Source organism: Varanus komodoensis, unplaced genomic scaffold (assembly GCF_004798865.1).
Source record: "Varanus komodoensis strain SLA01 unplaced genomic scaffold, ASM479886v1 scaffold5, whole genome shotgun sequence".
NCBI lineage: Eukaryota > Metazoa > Chordata > Lepidosauria > Squamata > Varanidae > Varanus > Varanus komodoensis.
This window is the reverse complement of record NW_025336087.1, coordinates 49,884,032-49,899,898: the sequence shown is the minus strand read 5'-3', so window position 1 is coordinate 49,899,898 and position 15,867 is coordinate 49,884,032. Positions and strand designations below refer to the sequence as shown.

Genomic DNA, 15,867 nt, shown 5'->3' with positions numbered 1-15,867 from the left:
ATAGGAAACTTTAACCCACAGCCTGAGTTCAGTCCATCTGGCTTCCCCATCTGTCCCCTTTCTGACTCCTGCACCCTTTCAGAAGAAATAGATGGGGCAGCTTTGATAGCTGCCTGTTCAAGGAGCACTCCTTTAGGCAATGTCTCAGTTGGCTTTGATCTTCAGTGCTTGAACTGTATGCTGAAGATTTCACTTGCCACTCGCTTTTTCCTGATAGGATGAGTGCAGGCAGTGTGAATGGAGTACAAGAGAGCAAGAATGGGGTCTGGGCAAGCACATTTGATGGAGACACACCAGCACAGGCTGTGCTCTCATCCATTCTGGGATGCTCCTCCCCAAGTGTTTGCCTGGAGCTAGTTTGACCTTTGGCCCAAAAGGAATCCCTTACCCCTATTCTAAGTGCAACTAACATCCTATCCCCAGCCCAAGAGACAGACTTGTGGACTATGATAAAACTAGATGCTGTTTCTTCCCTCAGTTTATAGAGACATAATGGCCTGTGGCAGAGGTGACTCTTTCTTCATAAGGACCCATTTTGAATGTGAAAAGGAAACTCCACAGAGCTTAGCATTCACCAGAGGGGAGGTCTTCAGAGTGGTTGATACACTCTATGATGGAAAATTGGGGCACTGGCTGGCCGTAAGAATCGAGAGTGAATTGGAAAAGGGTCTGATTCCAAATAAGAGCAGGTAAGCTACAGTTACATACTTTTAAATTTTACCTTGCATCTCTCCCCCTAATATTTCATTTCATCCCAGACTGGTGTAATTCAGATCAGGTGGGGTGTGCAGAATTGATTCTCAGGACAGGGAGCAGCTTAGGCCCCACCCCAGAATTGCATCTCTTTATTGGATTGCAAGAAGAAAAGCCTCATATTTAGAAATAATAGCCCCTTTCATCTTGAAGAGGGGGCCCACATGGTTCAAAGTGTCATGGGATTGTGCAGTTGATCTCACTCTTGATGTCCTTGCATCCTGAATGGGCATCTGGGCTATGGTGCCCCACATGTGTAGGGCCTGCTCCGGTGCGAGCTGGGATCCTGGACAGATATGGTAAGGCTTCCTTGGTCCAGATGGGCATATTGATACATAGGTATTGGGAGGAAGTCAGGAAAATTGTATGATGTTGGGGACTGTAGCCAGTGGCATGGCCCATTCAGTATATGGACTTCCAAATAATGTGCAGCGAGGACTACAGTTCTAACTTCTGATAGCCTCGACCCTCTAGTCCATGGATGGCCCTGCCTTTTCTGATGGGTTCTCTGGGTTATGCACCTCTGGGATATTTGTTATGTACATACTCCTCTCTCTCTTTGGCCCTCTCTCCCTCACCTGATTTTATTAGGAAATCCTCTTGTCCAGATAAACTGTCTCTGATCACAGGAAGCCTTCTGTCCAGACTAGAGACACCTCCCTCCCTCTCTCTCTCTCCACCCCTCTCCCTCTCCCTCTCCCTCTCCCTCTCCCTCACACACTCTGCTCAGCAGAATGTCAGCTATTTTGCTGCTCACAACATTTTTTAATATGTAATGTGATTATTTTGATGTTTAATTTTTAACCTTCTAAAATTTTCGCTTCTCTGCGGCTGGTCCAAGTAAAATTACAGTCAAAAAGTAAGACAGAGCCTGGATAGAAATGAATGGGAGAATGTTGTTGTTAAACTGGTTTCCCCTACTGTGTCAGAAAAGGAGTTTATGTTGTGGCAGAGCAGAAGGAGCAGTGTAGAACGGGGACTGGTGCATAGCATATAAGAAATGGTCCCTGTGGAGAAAGAAGGGGGTTCAGAGGTTAGCACCCATTCACAACTATACAATAAGTTATATTTTAAAATGTTTTGTTTTGGCAAACTTTAGTGGTTTTTACAAATGGACTAAATATTGTCTCTTTCAGGGCTGAACAGATGGCCAGTGTTCAGAATGCTCAGAGAGATGGCTCTAGTGATCGGGCAGACTTCTGGCGGATGCGAGGCCAACGATCTGGAATGAAGAAGAATTTAAAGAAGAGCCGTGAAGATTTGACAGCCATTGCATCTGTTAGCACTAAATTTCCAGCCTATGAACGAGTTATGCTCCGGGAGGGTGAGTGAGTGACAGCATATCAGAACTCCTTATTGATTTCCTCATTTGTAAAGGACAGCTACTGGTATTTTTTCTGACAACTATCTAATCAGTTCTGGCTTTAGGCTAACAGCAAGTGGTAAAGTCTGTCTGTGGTAATGACTATGTTTTGGACTGTCTAAAAGCATCTCAGCTGTATATGTGAACCAATTTTTCTAGAAGTGTATTTTTTAAATCTAGCAGTATTTCTGAAAATATATATATGTACATATCTACCCCAGTAACTGTTGTGAATTTCCATAATGCCCATGGAGTATGAAATGTGGAAACACATCCTGAAAACCACTGGGCAGAGCTTGTTCATAATGCTTAAATGAAAAAAGACATATTAGACATTATACGGACATAATATAGGCTTTGTCCCTGTTCTGATTGTAACAGCTAAAGTACTTTTCAAGATCTGACTGGTTCATTTATAGACTTGCTTAGTAAATATTCCTCCAAACATGTTAGTGTTCAATTATATTGCTATACATTTCCTTTTCTTGAAATGTATTGTGCAGCTGTACTTTTTTTAAATATAAGTGCTGCTTACCTGTTGTGCTGATGTTGCATGGGAAAGAATGCATCCCACCCTCTGAGATAAGAGCAGAGGATCATATGTTGATAAGGTTTGAAAATATTGAAGGTCATTTCAAGGGCATTCTTGCTTAGTTCTAACCATTACATTCAAGTTTGATTTACAAAAAATATGAATCTATTTGTGTTGGACAGAACACAACCTATATTGTTATATTAACATTAAACTCATTTAAATAGACAAGCCTTATGAATGTGAAAACACTGTACTGATAATAAATTAGAAATGCCCACCCTTTAGGTTACTCATATTCTTTTAAGCCAGGGTTGGCAGATTCTGGCCTATGGGATACAGTAAGTCAGAGAGCTTCCCGTCTGGCTTACAGCAGTCTCCATTCATGACCATCCCCTCCTTGGCTCCCTTTCCCTACTGATCGGTCCACTCCAAGCATGTTGCTGGGCATTTAAACGATTCAGTGCTCAGGCCTATAGGACACATATCTGCATAGAAATTATGCAGTTGAAAGAACTACTAGAATTACAAGAGGCAAAGCCATCAAATTAACTTCTTGTCCAAATAACCTCAAATAAATTCTTCCAATAATTTGTACTCCATCCCAGATCATCCTATACCAATTGAGCAACATTTTGGGTGTAGAGTATCAGTTTCCTTTGAGTCATGGGTGGTGGGGTGAGCGGAAGGACAGGATATAAATGCTTGTAATAATAAGTAAATAAATTGGGGAAAGCCTGAGTGAACAGATGCATTTTAAAGAGCTTTTCAAGCTCGCCTTAGTTTCCATTTCTTGACCCACACATGGGAGAGCATTCCAGAGTGTGGGCACCACTGCTAAGAAGGGCCACTTATGGGATGTTCCCTGTTGGTCATGGAATGACTGATAAGATTGCCAAAGATCTCCGGAGTCAGTTATAGATATAATTACATATACAGGGCTTTTTTTGAGCTTTTAAAGAGGTCAGTGAAACTTTGTGCCACATTGCAGGTGTTTTGCTATTCTTGTAGGAATTTTCGTAGAGTCAAACTGTGTTGATTATTTGCAGAAATTGCATTTGAATATGACAGCTACAGCTTATTAGCCACTGCCAAACCTTGTCTTAGTGGTGAGGACAAATTTATTGCGTAGGTTATTCATGGTTAATCGAATGTCTTTTCATTTTGATCATGATTACCAAGGAAACAAAATTATGTGCAACTTTCTATTTGCAGCCGGTTTTAAAAGGCCTGTGGTACTGTTTGGTCCCATTGCAGACATAGCAATGGAGAAGTTGTGCAGTGAGCTGCCCGAGCTCTATCAAGCAGCAAGTAAGTCATTCAGTGTTCCTTTCCTGTTTCTATTCTATTTCAATTATTTATTAGTCACTTTTCAGAAGCAAGTTCTCAGACAGCTCACAAGTAGATGCAACAGAATGTTAGACAATTTGTATAAGCATAAAGTGAAAAAACTTAAATAATAAACATATGTTTTTAAGGTTTAACAATGGAATTGAAGAGGCCTAGCAAATGCTTGCTGGAAAAGAATTTCACAATGGTGGGGCCACCACCAAAAAAGACCTTGTCTTGTGTACTTGCCAACTTGTATCAGTACTTTGAATTTTAGTCCAGAAACTCTTGGTAGCCAGTACAACAGGCACAAACATAGTGGCACATATTCAGATGTTCCTTCCCTCATTAGAATCTGGATGGTAATGCTTAGCACCAGTTAAAAATTCTGGTGGTCTTCAGAGAAGTAATTTAAATGAATAGTAACACAAATATATTACTTCTGCAGAAACAGAACCTAAAGATGCAGGCTCAGAGAAATCCACTGGCGTTGTACGTTTGAACACTGTGCGGCAAATTATTGAGCAGGTATGTATTCTTACCTTTTGTTTAAATACCACCATAATAAAATAAAACTTGTAGATATTGATAGTGCTATTGTGTCCTCCCACCTTCACTTCCACAAATATAACCTCCATATTACTGTCTTGCTTTTTTAATCAGGATAAACATGCTTTGTTGGATGTGACTCCCAAAGCTGTGGATCTGTTAAACTACACTCAGTGGTTCCCAATTGTAGTATTTTTCAACCCAGACAGCAGACAGGGTGTGAAAATCATGAGGCAAAGGTTGATTCCCACATCTAACAAGAGCTCACGGAAGATTTATGATCAAGCAAATAAGCTGAAAAAGACTTGTTTGCATCTTTTTACAGGTAAGTGAAAATGCCTCCTTTTTTTTGTCTTTTCCCAAAAGCATTCATAGACGTAGAGCAAGGGCGCATAACCTAAAATCAGAGTCCAAATCCAGGAATTTCAAGATGGCTCTCAGGGGTTCATTTTGAAGTTTTTGGAAGTTTTTTTCCCTATTCCAAAAGGTTGAAATGCCTCTCCTAAGGCTTAATTACCAGCAATAAAAGCTTTAAGTTCTATCATGCTGCTATTTTTAGCTTTGATCTTTTTGCCTGCCCACCAGTGGAACATGGACTCCAAGAGTTTGTTTGAAGCGGAATTCAGTCCTTGAGCTGAAAGGGGTTCTGTACTCCAAATGTAGAGTGAATTTTAGGTGGCACCACTGGAGGACATTATGTCATCATTGTACTGGACAATTTCAGCATAATTGAGTGTAACTGCTCTCCAAACCTCGCTGTAATAAATGGAATTTAAGTAGGGATTATGTCTTGCTTCTTACATGTGAATCATGCATTTCATATTTTCTGGTGACCTAGTTTCACAGAAGACCTATTTTTGCTTCTTTCCATTGTATAGGAAGTGTTCATTTGATTTCTACAGTGGGCTTTGCCCATGTTCAAATAAGCTATTTTAAAAGGCAATGAAATAGACAATGCATTCAGTTCCTCCAGATTTCCAACAGTCAGCAGAATATATAGCCATCTTTCCAAATATTTTTTTTTTTTTTTTGTAAAGGATGCTCTAAAGGCCCATTCTACTGATGTTAGGACAAGATGGTTTGAAACTAAAGGAAAGTGATTTAAAATAAAATAAAGATAAGAATTCTGGAGTAGTGGAAGAAGCTACCCTAGGGAAGTGACAGAGTGCTCTTCCCAGACATTCTGAATGTAAATGCATGGATTAAGTACCAGATACATGGCACTATTTCAGACCAAATGAGGTATATGCTTTCAGGTGCTCTTGCTCAAGCCCTAATCCAGGGGTCTCCAAGCTATTTTGCCTCCAGGGCACATTTAAAGTTTTAATAAAGTGGCACAGGCACAGTACAAAATAGCTACCCTGGGAGATATAATAGAAAGTTAAATCAGATTTAATAAGTCAGAAATTGATCATCATACATTTGCTTGATTTTTACATGGGAGCTTCATAAAACCTCCACCCCATTAAAGATTTTATTGTGTCTCTATTGTGTGCAATGAACATCACAGATCTTGTGCTTGATGTGACACAAAATATGGATCTTTGTTATTTTCACATGGAATGCCAACATCACTGTATACATTTGTGGCCACAGGGTGACATGCAATTAATTTGATGGAGACTTGGAGGAAGTCCCTGGTTAACCGCAGCAACAAGTCAAGCTAAACTGAAGCTTAAACAGTTAGGAGGGAGGAGAGGAAGCCCCACTGACAGAGATGGGAAGAGCTCTTGACTGAGGATGCAGGATTCGGAAATCACACCAATGACTCCTTAACCCCAGTGTTTAAATTGCAGGAAGGGAGCTGTGCTGTGACTGGGGTTTTGGTATTCAAAATCTTGGTGACTGCAGGAACACAGAATGGCTGGATGAATGAATATTCTTACTCAGTATTAAAGAACAGCCTCAGCTCAATACCTATAGATAGATGAGCTGGGGTGTCAGGAAAAGGAGGCAGCAGTACTCTCTGGGAAGGTTTTACCATTGTATGGAGAATGATGTCAACACTGAAGGAAGCTTCCTTACTACATCTGCAGTCTGGTTCAGTATTTTATGGGATTAAGCCCCATATACTTCAGAAGGTCCCGTTCTGAATAGACCACCAAAATTGCTCTGTCTATGCCATACATGCCCCTTTCATTCACACACAACATAAATATTCCCTCCTGCCTAGAATATGGCTATGTGTGTGGAGAGGACCTCTTAAGTTGAAGCAGTTAAGAAAACAGGAAGGAAAAAAGTCATGAGGAAATTTGGAAGGAAATAGGGGAGGGGAGAGCAATGCTGAATCGGTGAAGGAGCAGAAAATGCTGGGGAGGGAATGAGAAAAAGGCAAAAAGGAAGGAAGTGGAAATGAAAGGGGAATTTGGGAAAAGTTACCAGTGATGGACTCAGATTGTTCTGTCCTCTGCTTATGGACAGGGAGAACTACAGCAATTATCATGAAACAGCTATTAAAGAAAAGTTCCCCTGTTTTTATTCTCTCTCTGGCCCTTCCTTCCTCCCTTCTCCAGCTCTGCCTAATCAGAGCTGACAGATGGTGCTTGACGCACAGCAGTCCCTTTTCCTAACTTCCATGTGTTCAGCCTTGCTAAGCCTTAGAAAAGTAGGGAGGGAGGCCTGTTGCAGAAGGGTTCGTTATCATTATGAGCAGGGCAAGGAGGGAAGGAAGGAAGGGTGAGTGCTCTCTTGCCTCACCTGCAGCCTCCACTTTCTCTTGGCTCAGTTCGTAAAGCTCCTTTCACCTAGCTGCATACCTTGACAGCTCTGGAACGCTCCAAGCTGCAAAGCCACACTTCAAAGTCCAGTGCAAAGCCCCCAGCATGTTCGCATGGTGCAAATGGAAAGCAGGCTTTGCATGTGGTTCCAAGCTGCCACCTGCCCCTTCTTGTACAAGCTGAGAGGCAAGGTGGTGGTGACAGCAGCAGCAGCAACACAGAGGAAGTAGACAGTAGTAATTCCCCACAATATAGTCAATATTGGGCAAGCCCTTCAGACTCGGATTCTGCATTGGGAAACACTTCTGCCCACTGCTCTGTCAGTCCCACAGGAAGTGAGGAGAGAGACAGATTCCCCCTCAATACTTCTCCCAACATCTCCCCCGCCCCCCCCGCATGCCACCCAAACTTCACAGCACTGGGGAGCACCAAAAAATTGAGACGGTGCATGGGCTGTGGCTGCTGTGTAGAGGACCCCTGCACTATTGAACTGGGGGACAAGCAGGAAAGGTTTGGTCTAGCCTATTTTGGTGTTGGGTTCACATTGCAGGAGGAGATTGTCAGAGAAAATGAAATCAGTAATAAGTTACAGAGATTTGTTGCAAAATCAAGAGCCTAACTTGTGCCTGAACTAAGAATGAAAGAATACACGATACATTGTAGCGTAATTATCATAAAGACCCATAACTTACTACTAATTTCATCATCTTTAACTGAATAGGTGCTGCCCCAATGTTATGTTTTGCTCTTAGACACCAAACATCCCATTCTAGGACAGCTGGAATAACTGTGTTTGGTAGCTGGAAAGATACCCAAACATAATGAAATGCCACTGTTCACTTGAAAATGACTAAAAGCAATGCATTGAAATAAATGGGGCTAATGTTTTAAAATAATACTTTTTTTAAATCTCTGCAGCTACCATTGACTTAAATTCAGCCAATGATGGCTGGTATGGCAGTCTCAAAGATACTATTCAACAGCAGCAGAGTGAAGCAGTTTGGGTTTCAGAAGGAAAGGTATGTAGTCAAATGCTCCTCTGTGTGTGTGTGTGAGAGAGAGAGAGTGAGAGAGAGCGAGTGAGCAAACGGGTGGGAGCTGTCTCTAGTCTGGACAGAAGCTTTCCTGTGATAAGAGTTTATGTGTACAATAGGATTTCCTATTAAATCAGGCAAGGGGAATCTTGGGCCCAAGGGCCAGAAAGCTGCTGCTCCAGCTTTCCTCTGGTGACTCAACTCCATTTCCTCCAACCACCAGTTGTGTGATGGTTTTGTGGCTTTTGTGTAGTCCATTTTCTATTAGAAAAGGTTGAAATGTGTGTTCTAAGGCTTAGTTACTGGTAGTAACCACTTTAAGCTAAAATATTCTGTCATTTTATGTATTTCTGGCCCAGCCTACCAGTGTAATGTGGCCCTCAAGAACTTCTCTGAGATTGAATTTGCCCCTTGGAGTATAAGCAATTCCTCACCACTCAATCGTACAGGCAGAGAATTTTCCTATGCATAGAATGTAGAAATCCCTGAGTTTAATTTCATTAGTTGTGAAAGGTAGTTACATAGTTGGGGGAAAATCTGGCTCAAAGATTAGCAGTAGGAATCAAAACAAAACAACCTGCCAACATATTTTCTTGCTCTTAATCACTGAGTCCGGGAGAGAGGAATCCTATGGTCATTAGCATCCAGACAGCCATAGGATGTCTCCGATTTACCCTGGTGTGAGGATAGAAAAGCATTCTGACACCTTAGCTGGGAATGCATGCTTGAGTCCCCCCCACTGGATTCCCAGCTAAGGTGTCACAACTGAGCTGCACAGCTGCACTGTCACCAGTGCAGTTCTTGTCCTGCCAGCTTGAGTCACAACTGGCATGACGAGAACTGCACTGCTTGCTTCTCTAAGAAGTTGACCTCCTAGAAGGGCACTTAGGGGCATTCCTGAGGGCAGGATGGAGAGGACACCAGTACCTCAGTATCCTTCCCTTCCACTTCAAAGCACCACATTTAGATGGCCGAAATAGGCTGTTCTTCAGGGTAGGGGGAGCACAAAGGCATTCTTTGCCTCTGTACTTCTCCCTCCCTGCATAGGATACCTGCATGTCCCCGGCATTCAGATAGAGACTTATTGGACTGTGCCATTAATTGTTTGTTACATTGCACATTATCTCATATATTGAAGCTATTTCTGTTTTGTGTCTTGCTCTGTTACGTTCATGTGACAAGGGAATCATAACCTCTTCTCAAACTCTTTTATAGCTGGAAGGAATGGAGGATGACATTGAAGATCGTATGTCATACTTAACAGCCATGGGTGCTGACTATCTGAGCTGTGATAGCCGATTGATCAGTGACATGGAAGACACTGATGGAGAAGGTGGGGCATATACAGACAACGAGCTTGATGAACCTTTCTATGAGCCAACAGTCTCTTCCATTAGTCGGTCCTCTGAACCAGTGCAGCATGAGGAGGTAAGAAGTCCAGAAAAGAAAAGTATTCTCTCTCAAAACAATACATCGTGAAACAGTGACAGAAAATCCCTGACACAATGATGCCTGGACAAAAGTTTATGTCATTTTAGGACATCTGTGTACATTGTTTAACAAGCATAATGTTAGTGGAAGATTAGCGTAGGTTTATTTGCATTGACAAAAGGGGAAATTTATCTGCTTCAGCTTAACTTGCTGTGAAAAAGATTGCTAGATAGAAAATCCAGTTTTGTAGAGCCTGCAGAAAGAGTTGGTATTCTTTTTTCTCTTTGAACCATTATTTCTGAAGTACGCTGTAGGGCAGTTTATGAGAAGTGTCCTCAAAATTGCAAATTGGAAATCCATAAAGTTGACAGGCAAGCAAATATTTTCCATGAATATTGTTGGCTGAAATTAATCATACTTCATGCAAATATTGAATACAGAACCCTTGAAAGAGTAAAGTGCAAGAAAGATCTCATTTGCATAACCAAACAGTGCATGATTAACAAACCATATGTTGTTTGTGAGTATGCAGGAGCAAGTGAATTAGCTGACTCCTGATCACTCAGCTGCTCACTGATACCATTCACTGAATCGAATACTTAGGGTTGGTGAGGGAGAAACAACTCATGGTTTACGGTTATCAAGCAAAACTGGAAGCAGATGAAAGGTCAGAGCACATGTGCTCGCTCCCAATTACTCACAAACAACCCACAGTTAAGAAACCAAATCAGGTCAATGGATTTCTTAAAGCTAAGTGATTCAGCACAGGGGAATATAAATGAAAAACCTTGCCAAACAGTACTGCTGGCAAATCCATATTCTAAATTGATAAAAATGTACTCATCTTTTTTTTTTTTTTTGCTAGCGGTTGTAACTATGCCTTGCACAAGTCAAAAACAACATATATGCATGTGTAATGGGCTACTGTTACTTGTCCATAGAGTTTTAGGAAATCCAGCCCTGAACCAAGAACTCAAATGAGAAGAGCTGGTAGCAGAGAAGTTCTGAGGGACCCCAGCCCACCTCCAGCATTCAAGCCTGAACCCCCAAAGGTAATGTAAGAAGAAAATAGCTATTACTAATGACTGGCATTAGCAGTGTTTCATCATTTACTAAGAGCATGTTACGCTCCTGATGTCTTTCATTATCTCCTCTTTAGTTCCCAGCTCTAAATTTTCATCCTAGACCTAAGGAAAAGATTAGCTATGTCTTGACTGACTGTGTTTCTTTAATTAAAAAACATCAGTGTAGGCTTTACAAGATATATTAACTGGTTTCTTGTGTTTGTTCATTCCTACTCACACTTGCTTTTGTTTTATATTAACAGGGTAAAATGCAAAACAGAGAAGATCCATATGATGTCCCCAAAAATTATGAACCCAGAACAAACAGCCCTAATGCTGAAACTTCTGGAGTACCAGCTAAATTTGTTCCTCCCCCTGTAGCTGTCAAGCCTACTTTTGGCCGTCCTAAACCAAAATCCTCTCAACCAGCTGTTCCACCAGTCGAAGTGGAGGAGAAATCCGTGGAAGGTTTAGAGGAACACGGGAACACACCAAAATCAGTGCTGGGGAAAGTTAAAATATTTGAAAAAATGGACCACAAAGCAAGGCTTCAAAGAATGCAAGAACTGCAAGAAGCACAAAATGCCAGGGTATTTTGAAAAAGCACGATTCTACTCTTGTCTTGTGTACTTGTTCAGTTTTACATTATGTTGCCACTGAATTAAACTACTGTTAAAACCTAATTAAAGGTATGGGTTGGATCCTGTAATTAGAGTGCTACTCAAGTAAGGGCTAAACCAAACATGTGGGTAGTGGTGCATAGTAGAGCTATGTGTGATTGTTTTGTTTACCTTCATGAAAGTGCAAGTGGCCTTGATTCAGTTTGGGATCATGGTGCTCCAGGAAGTGGAAGTAATTTTCTTTCCCCCCTTCAAAATCTCCTCATGTCTTTATCTTTCCAATTAACACCAGCAGATATTTTTGTTTCTGTTTTTATCACTGCTACTGTGTGTGAGAATTTTCAGGAAAAACCAGCAGAGGAGGGAGATCTGATTCTGAATTATAGAGGAAGGGACTCTTACTGATTTTCCCTTGTACTCCCTGAAAATCTGGTTTAGAAACTTGAAGACTCCTCTAGAAGAGCACAGGACAACTGCAGAAAGAAGAAAATTGATTACATTCCCTTCTCCTGTGCAGCATTTTCCACTGGGTCACTTTTCTCAGAAGGACCCCTTTGGATCAGAGCCATAGGGCTTGTTCTGAACAGAAAGAAATATTCCACATTTTAGTCTTTCTCCATTAATTTTTATTGCTGGGAGCAGTGTATTAATAGCATTGTTCTCTGCTTTTTGTATGTTTCTTGAGTAGTGTAGTAATCTAAAACACAGAAATGGAATGTGCTAGCATCTCACTGTAAATAATAGTATTGTGGTTGGCCATCCATTTGCAGTTTGAAAAAAAAAAAGCTTGAAATGTTCTGATCATCTGTGTGTGTTTTTTAATAGGTGGAAATAGCTCAGAAACACCCAGACATTTATGCTGTCCCAATCAAAACACAGAAGCCAGAGCAAAACTGGTCCCAGACAGCAAGGTAATTGGTTTTGCATGTCCTTTTTATGAATTTTGTACTTTTGAATAAGGATACTGAATTTGAGAAATTATGAGTCTTCCAAGAAGAGTATGTCTCCATAAGCAAGTTGGTAGAATGTATTTGCTATTAAAATGGTACAAGTTGATCTGTGGTTTAGTTGAATTTATAATATTGCTTGCTCATTGCCAGAATTATTGCCCTCCTCTATGGTACTGATCATGCTGTGTCCTTCCTCAAATCTTGCACTGGGTTCCTAGTCATGGGTGTATCCAGAACAAACACCTTGTCCATATTATTAAAGCTGTCCACATCCTTATTCCATCCTATCTTCTAGGCCTTGTTTCTTCTTTTGTTCTTTTCTCCTCTAATTCTATTACCTTTCGCAAACACAGGTGTGCTTTTACTTAAACCACTCCACTATCTCTCCCCCCCCCCACCCGCCCATCCATAGAACAGCATCCCTGACTATGGCTGTATACAATGTTAATCCTCTTTAGTGTAGATCCATTTAGTGTAGTTGGATATAACCACATCTACTTCGTATCCCCTCCCACCTATATGCTAAGTAAATAGGCATAGAACTGAGCTGTTTGCTTAAAATATTTTCATAGACTGAAAGGGATGTAAGTGGATTAAATGCAGAATGGTTAGCTGTAAATTGAAGGCTGATTGAAATACTGTCATCCAAAAGCTGTTCCATGTTCCATTGTTCCATATGCAAGCAATGATGACTGAATGCTTTATACATAGTGCAGCTGTCCAAATTTATGCAATGTTCACATTCCTGCAAAAGCAGCCCATGTCAGGGCTGGCCCTATCATTGGGTATAGGGTGAAGCAGGTCAGCTCATGCAGCAGAAATAGCAGTGGATTATCAAAACATGTACTGTCAAATTTCTTGTGTGTGACCTTGACAGCATTAATAAAAGCAAGCAAAGAACTATTGCTAACACAGCATTTTATTCAAAATAGTGTAAAAAGACACTCTATATTTTTCCATTATGGGATGGTGGGATAACACCTTGATTTTCTTCTGTGATGTCACAAGGAAAGTATGACACCTCCATACACATGCCAAACTATGTTTATTAGGAAGAGTGTAGTAAGGATCTTCTAAATACTGGTTTTAATTTGTTTGACTTTGTTTTGAGTGAAGCGCAACCATGGGGAAAAGCGTCTTGGCAGTGCTGATAATAATGGTGATAAAACTTGACGCAGCCTTGAAAGTAATCATTAGGCTGTCTTTACTTTGGTTATAGACCTTCTTGGAATGCTAACTTTCTGAGCACTAGTAATGTCCATGTTCACTTAGTGTGTTTTGATGTTAGTTCTAGACTTCCAGAACCTCAGAAACAATCTGCTAGATCTTACCTAGATAAACAAGGAAGTTACGGCAGTGATGCAGAGGAGGAAGACTATCGAAAACAGCTCTCTGATCAGTCTAAACGTGGATACTATGGGCCAACATCCAGATACAGAGATACGGAATTATAGATTCATTGGCAGCCCTAGAATCATGGTTTTGAAACCACTTCCACAGCCAAAATGGAACCCTGGCTTCTTTCAAGAGTTGTATGTATATATGGGGTTACCGATAAACTCAGTAGGTTTCTACACACTGGAATGACAGAACTTCATCTAAATAAGGGAGATAATGTCTCACTGTTGCCTGAACGCTGTTGCCTATTTTGCAGGACCACCAAAAATCTATTTTAAAAGTTTGTATTGATTTCTGCAATCTATGTATTTTTAACTTTTCCACATTCAAATTGCCTTTTTAAACTATTCTTTTTATGGTGACATGATGGAAACTTGATTTTAAAAAAATACACAGCGCTTTAGTGCAAGAAAAATGAAACAAAGTGCCTTTCTAACAAAACGTGTCTTCAATTGTTCTCATCTGATGCTTGTGCAAAGCCATAATGTTTCTGTAGCCTAACTTTTGTATGTTTCATGGCTACCATTTTGCCCTTGGATGCTATTTTTCTACTTTAAATAGACCTCTGTACAATTTTTCATAAGCAATAACTGTACATGTGAAGAACTGCCTGGCTGGCTGCAACAAGGCCAGAGAACACTGAAATTGAAAAATTATGTAGAAAATGAAGTTTGTGTCTTAAACCCTTGAGTCATAGCATAATAAAGGGTTATATTCTACAAATAATTGCTGTTCTATTTATTTTTAAAAAGTTGGCTTTTGTGTTGGGTTTCTTGTTTTGTTTTCAGAGGTCAGACATTTGAACAGAATGAGGATACTTCTTCCTTTTTATATCAGTTTTCAGTATTTCATATAAATATTTTCTTGACCTCTTCAAGGGGAATATATTTAGTGGACCTCTGGAAGAATATTAGGAAATTATTGATATTGCTAAGGACCAAAAGTGCTTGTAATACAAGAGATCAACCTGGTGCAGTGCACGTTTTCATGACGTGTTAAGACCATGTATGTTTTTACTGCCAGTTTATCTCCTGTTGGATCTGGATATGAATTCCATTATTTGGAATTATTTCTCAGGAACAGAGGCAACTGTGCACCTGACCAAAAATGTGAATTCTAGCTCCCTGTCGGGAATGGTGGGGGGTCCTCACCTTTTAAAGCTCTTCTATTGCAGATGTATATGCTTCTCTTCCTGCTGCTATCTCTTAACTCAGAACACAGGTCTCTTTTTTAACGCAAAGCTCCTTGATGGGACTTTATTTTATACACGGTGCATATGGATAATGCAGACATATCATTAGTTTACAATATGCTGCTGTTCATCATACATCAGTTATAGTGTGACTACAATAATTTGTGTTCTTTTTCTCAGCTGGTAGACACACATCCTTATCCTCCATTCCTGTGTATCCTTATTAAGGTCTTGTTTATCTATTACATGTCTTCAGACAACAGCTGAAGCTCTCTGGGCAGTTCACAGCAATTTAAAACACACCATATAAAATACAGTATAAAAATTAAAAAATTTAAGTCTACATTATCAAATGAGAAGTTCATTCTGTAGTCAGGGCATCACAACATAAAAGGTTTCCTTTCAAGTAGCCACCCATCTGGCTTCCCTTTGCAGGCTCCACCTCAGAAGGAGGATGATGAGCAGGTATATATATGGAAGGAGAAAGATGCTTCAGGTAACTTGATCCCAAACCATTTAGGGTTGTGAATGCAATATTAGCACTTTGAATTGGGCCCAGATATGGACTTGGCAAGCCAGTGCTTATGGTAGAGTACTGGCCTAAGATGATCACACTGGCCAGTCCCCATTAATAATCTTGCTGCCCCTGTTACGGACCAGCTAGGTAGCCTTATGTGTAAGACTGCAATAATCCAGCCAAAAGATAACCAGAGAATAGAGCTATCCCAGTTCAGGTAAGAGTGTGGTTGGTATAATTCTAAGCTGATAAAAGGTACAAAGCAATGATCCCCCAGCCCCACTTTCTGGAATCAAACATCCTAGTAGGAGCCAAATCACTGCAGTGTGGTGCCTCCAACGCCTAGTCCAGAAAACCTATCCAGAATGGTTATCCACAGCTCTGAGATAGAGGTTGAAAGATTTATTTATTGTACCAC

The 15,867-nt window shown here is 40.6% G+C and overlaps 1 protein-coding gene across 5 annotated transcripts in view; it reads left to right on the top strand.

Moving 5' to 3' along the window:
* The window catches only part of TJP2 (tight junction protein 2), a 74,869-nt gene extending 60,403 nt beyond the window's left edge, over positions 1 to 14,466 (top strand). For all 5 annotated transcript variants that reach the window (XM_044445777.1, XM_044445776.1, XM_044445775.1 and 2 more), the window contains 11 exons: positions 479 to 689; positions 1,890 to 2,077; positions 3,864 to 3,959; positions 4,426 to 4,505; positions 4,641 to 4,851; positions 8,162 to 8,262; positions 9,493 to 9,705; positions 10,650 to 10,760; positions 11,036 to 11,362; positions 12,218 to 12,303; positions 13,631 to 14,466. In XM_044445777.1, coding sequence (XP_044301712.1) covers positions 479 to 689; positions 1,890 to 2,077; positions 3,864 to 3,959; positions 4,426 to 4,505; positions 4,641 to 4,851; positions 8,162 to 8,262; positions 9,493 to 9,705; positions 10,650 to 10,760; positions 11,036 to 11,362; positions 12,218 to 12,303; positions 13,631 to 13,796 — 1,790 coding nt within the window. In that variant the 3' untranslated portion in view covers positions 13,797 to 14,466. The remainder of the gene's footprint in view (positions 1 to 478; positions 690 to 1,889; positions 2,078 to 3,863; positions 3,960 to 4,425; positions 4,506 to 4,640; positions 4,852 to 8,161; positions 8,263 to 9,492; positions 9,706 to 10,649; positions 10,761 to 11,035; positions 11,363 to 12,217; positions 12,304 to 13,630) is intronic.
* Positions 14,467 to 15,867: the final 1,401 nt, after the last annotated feature.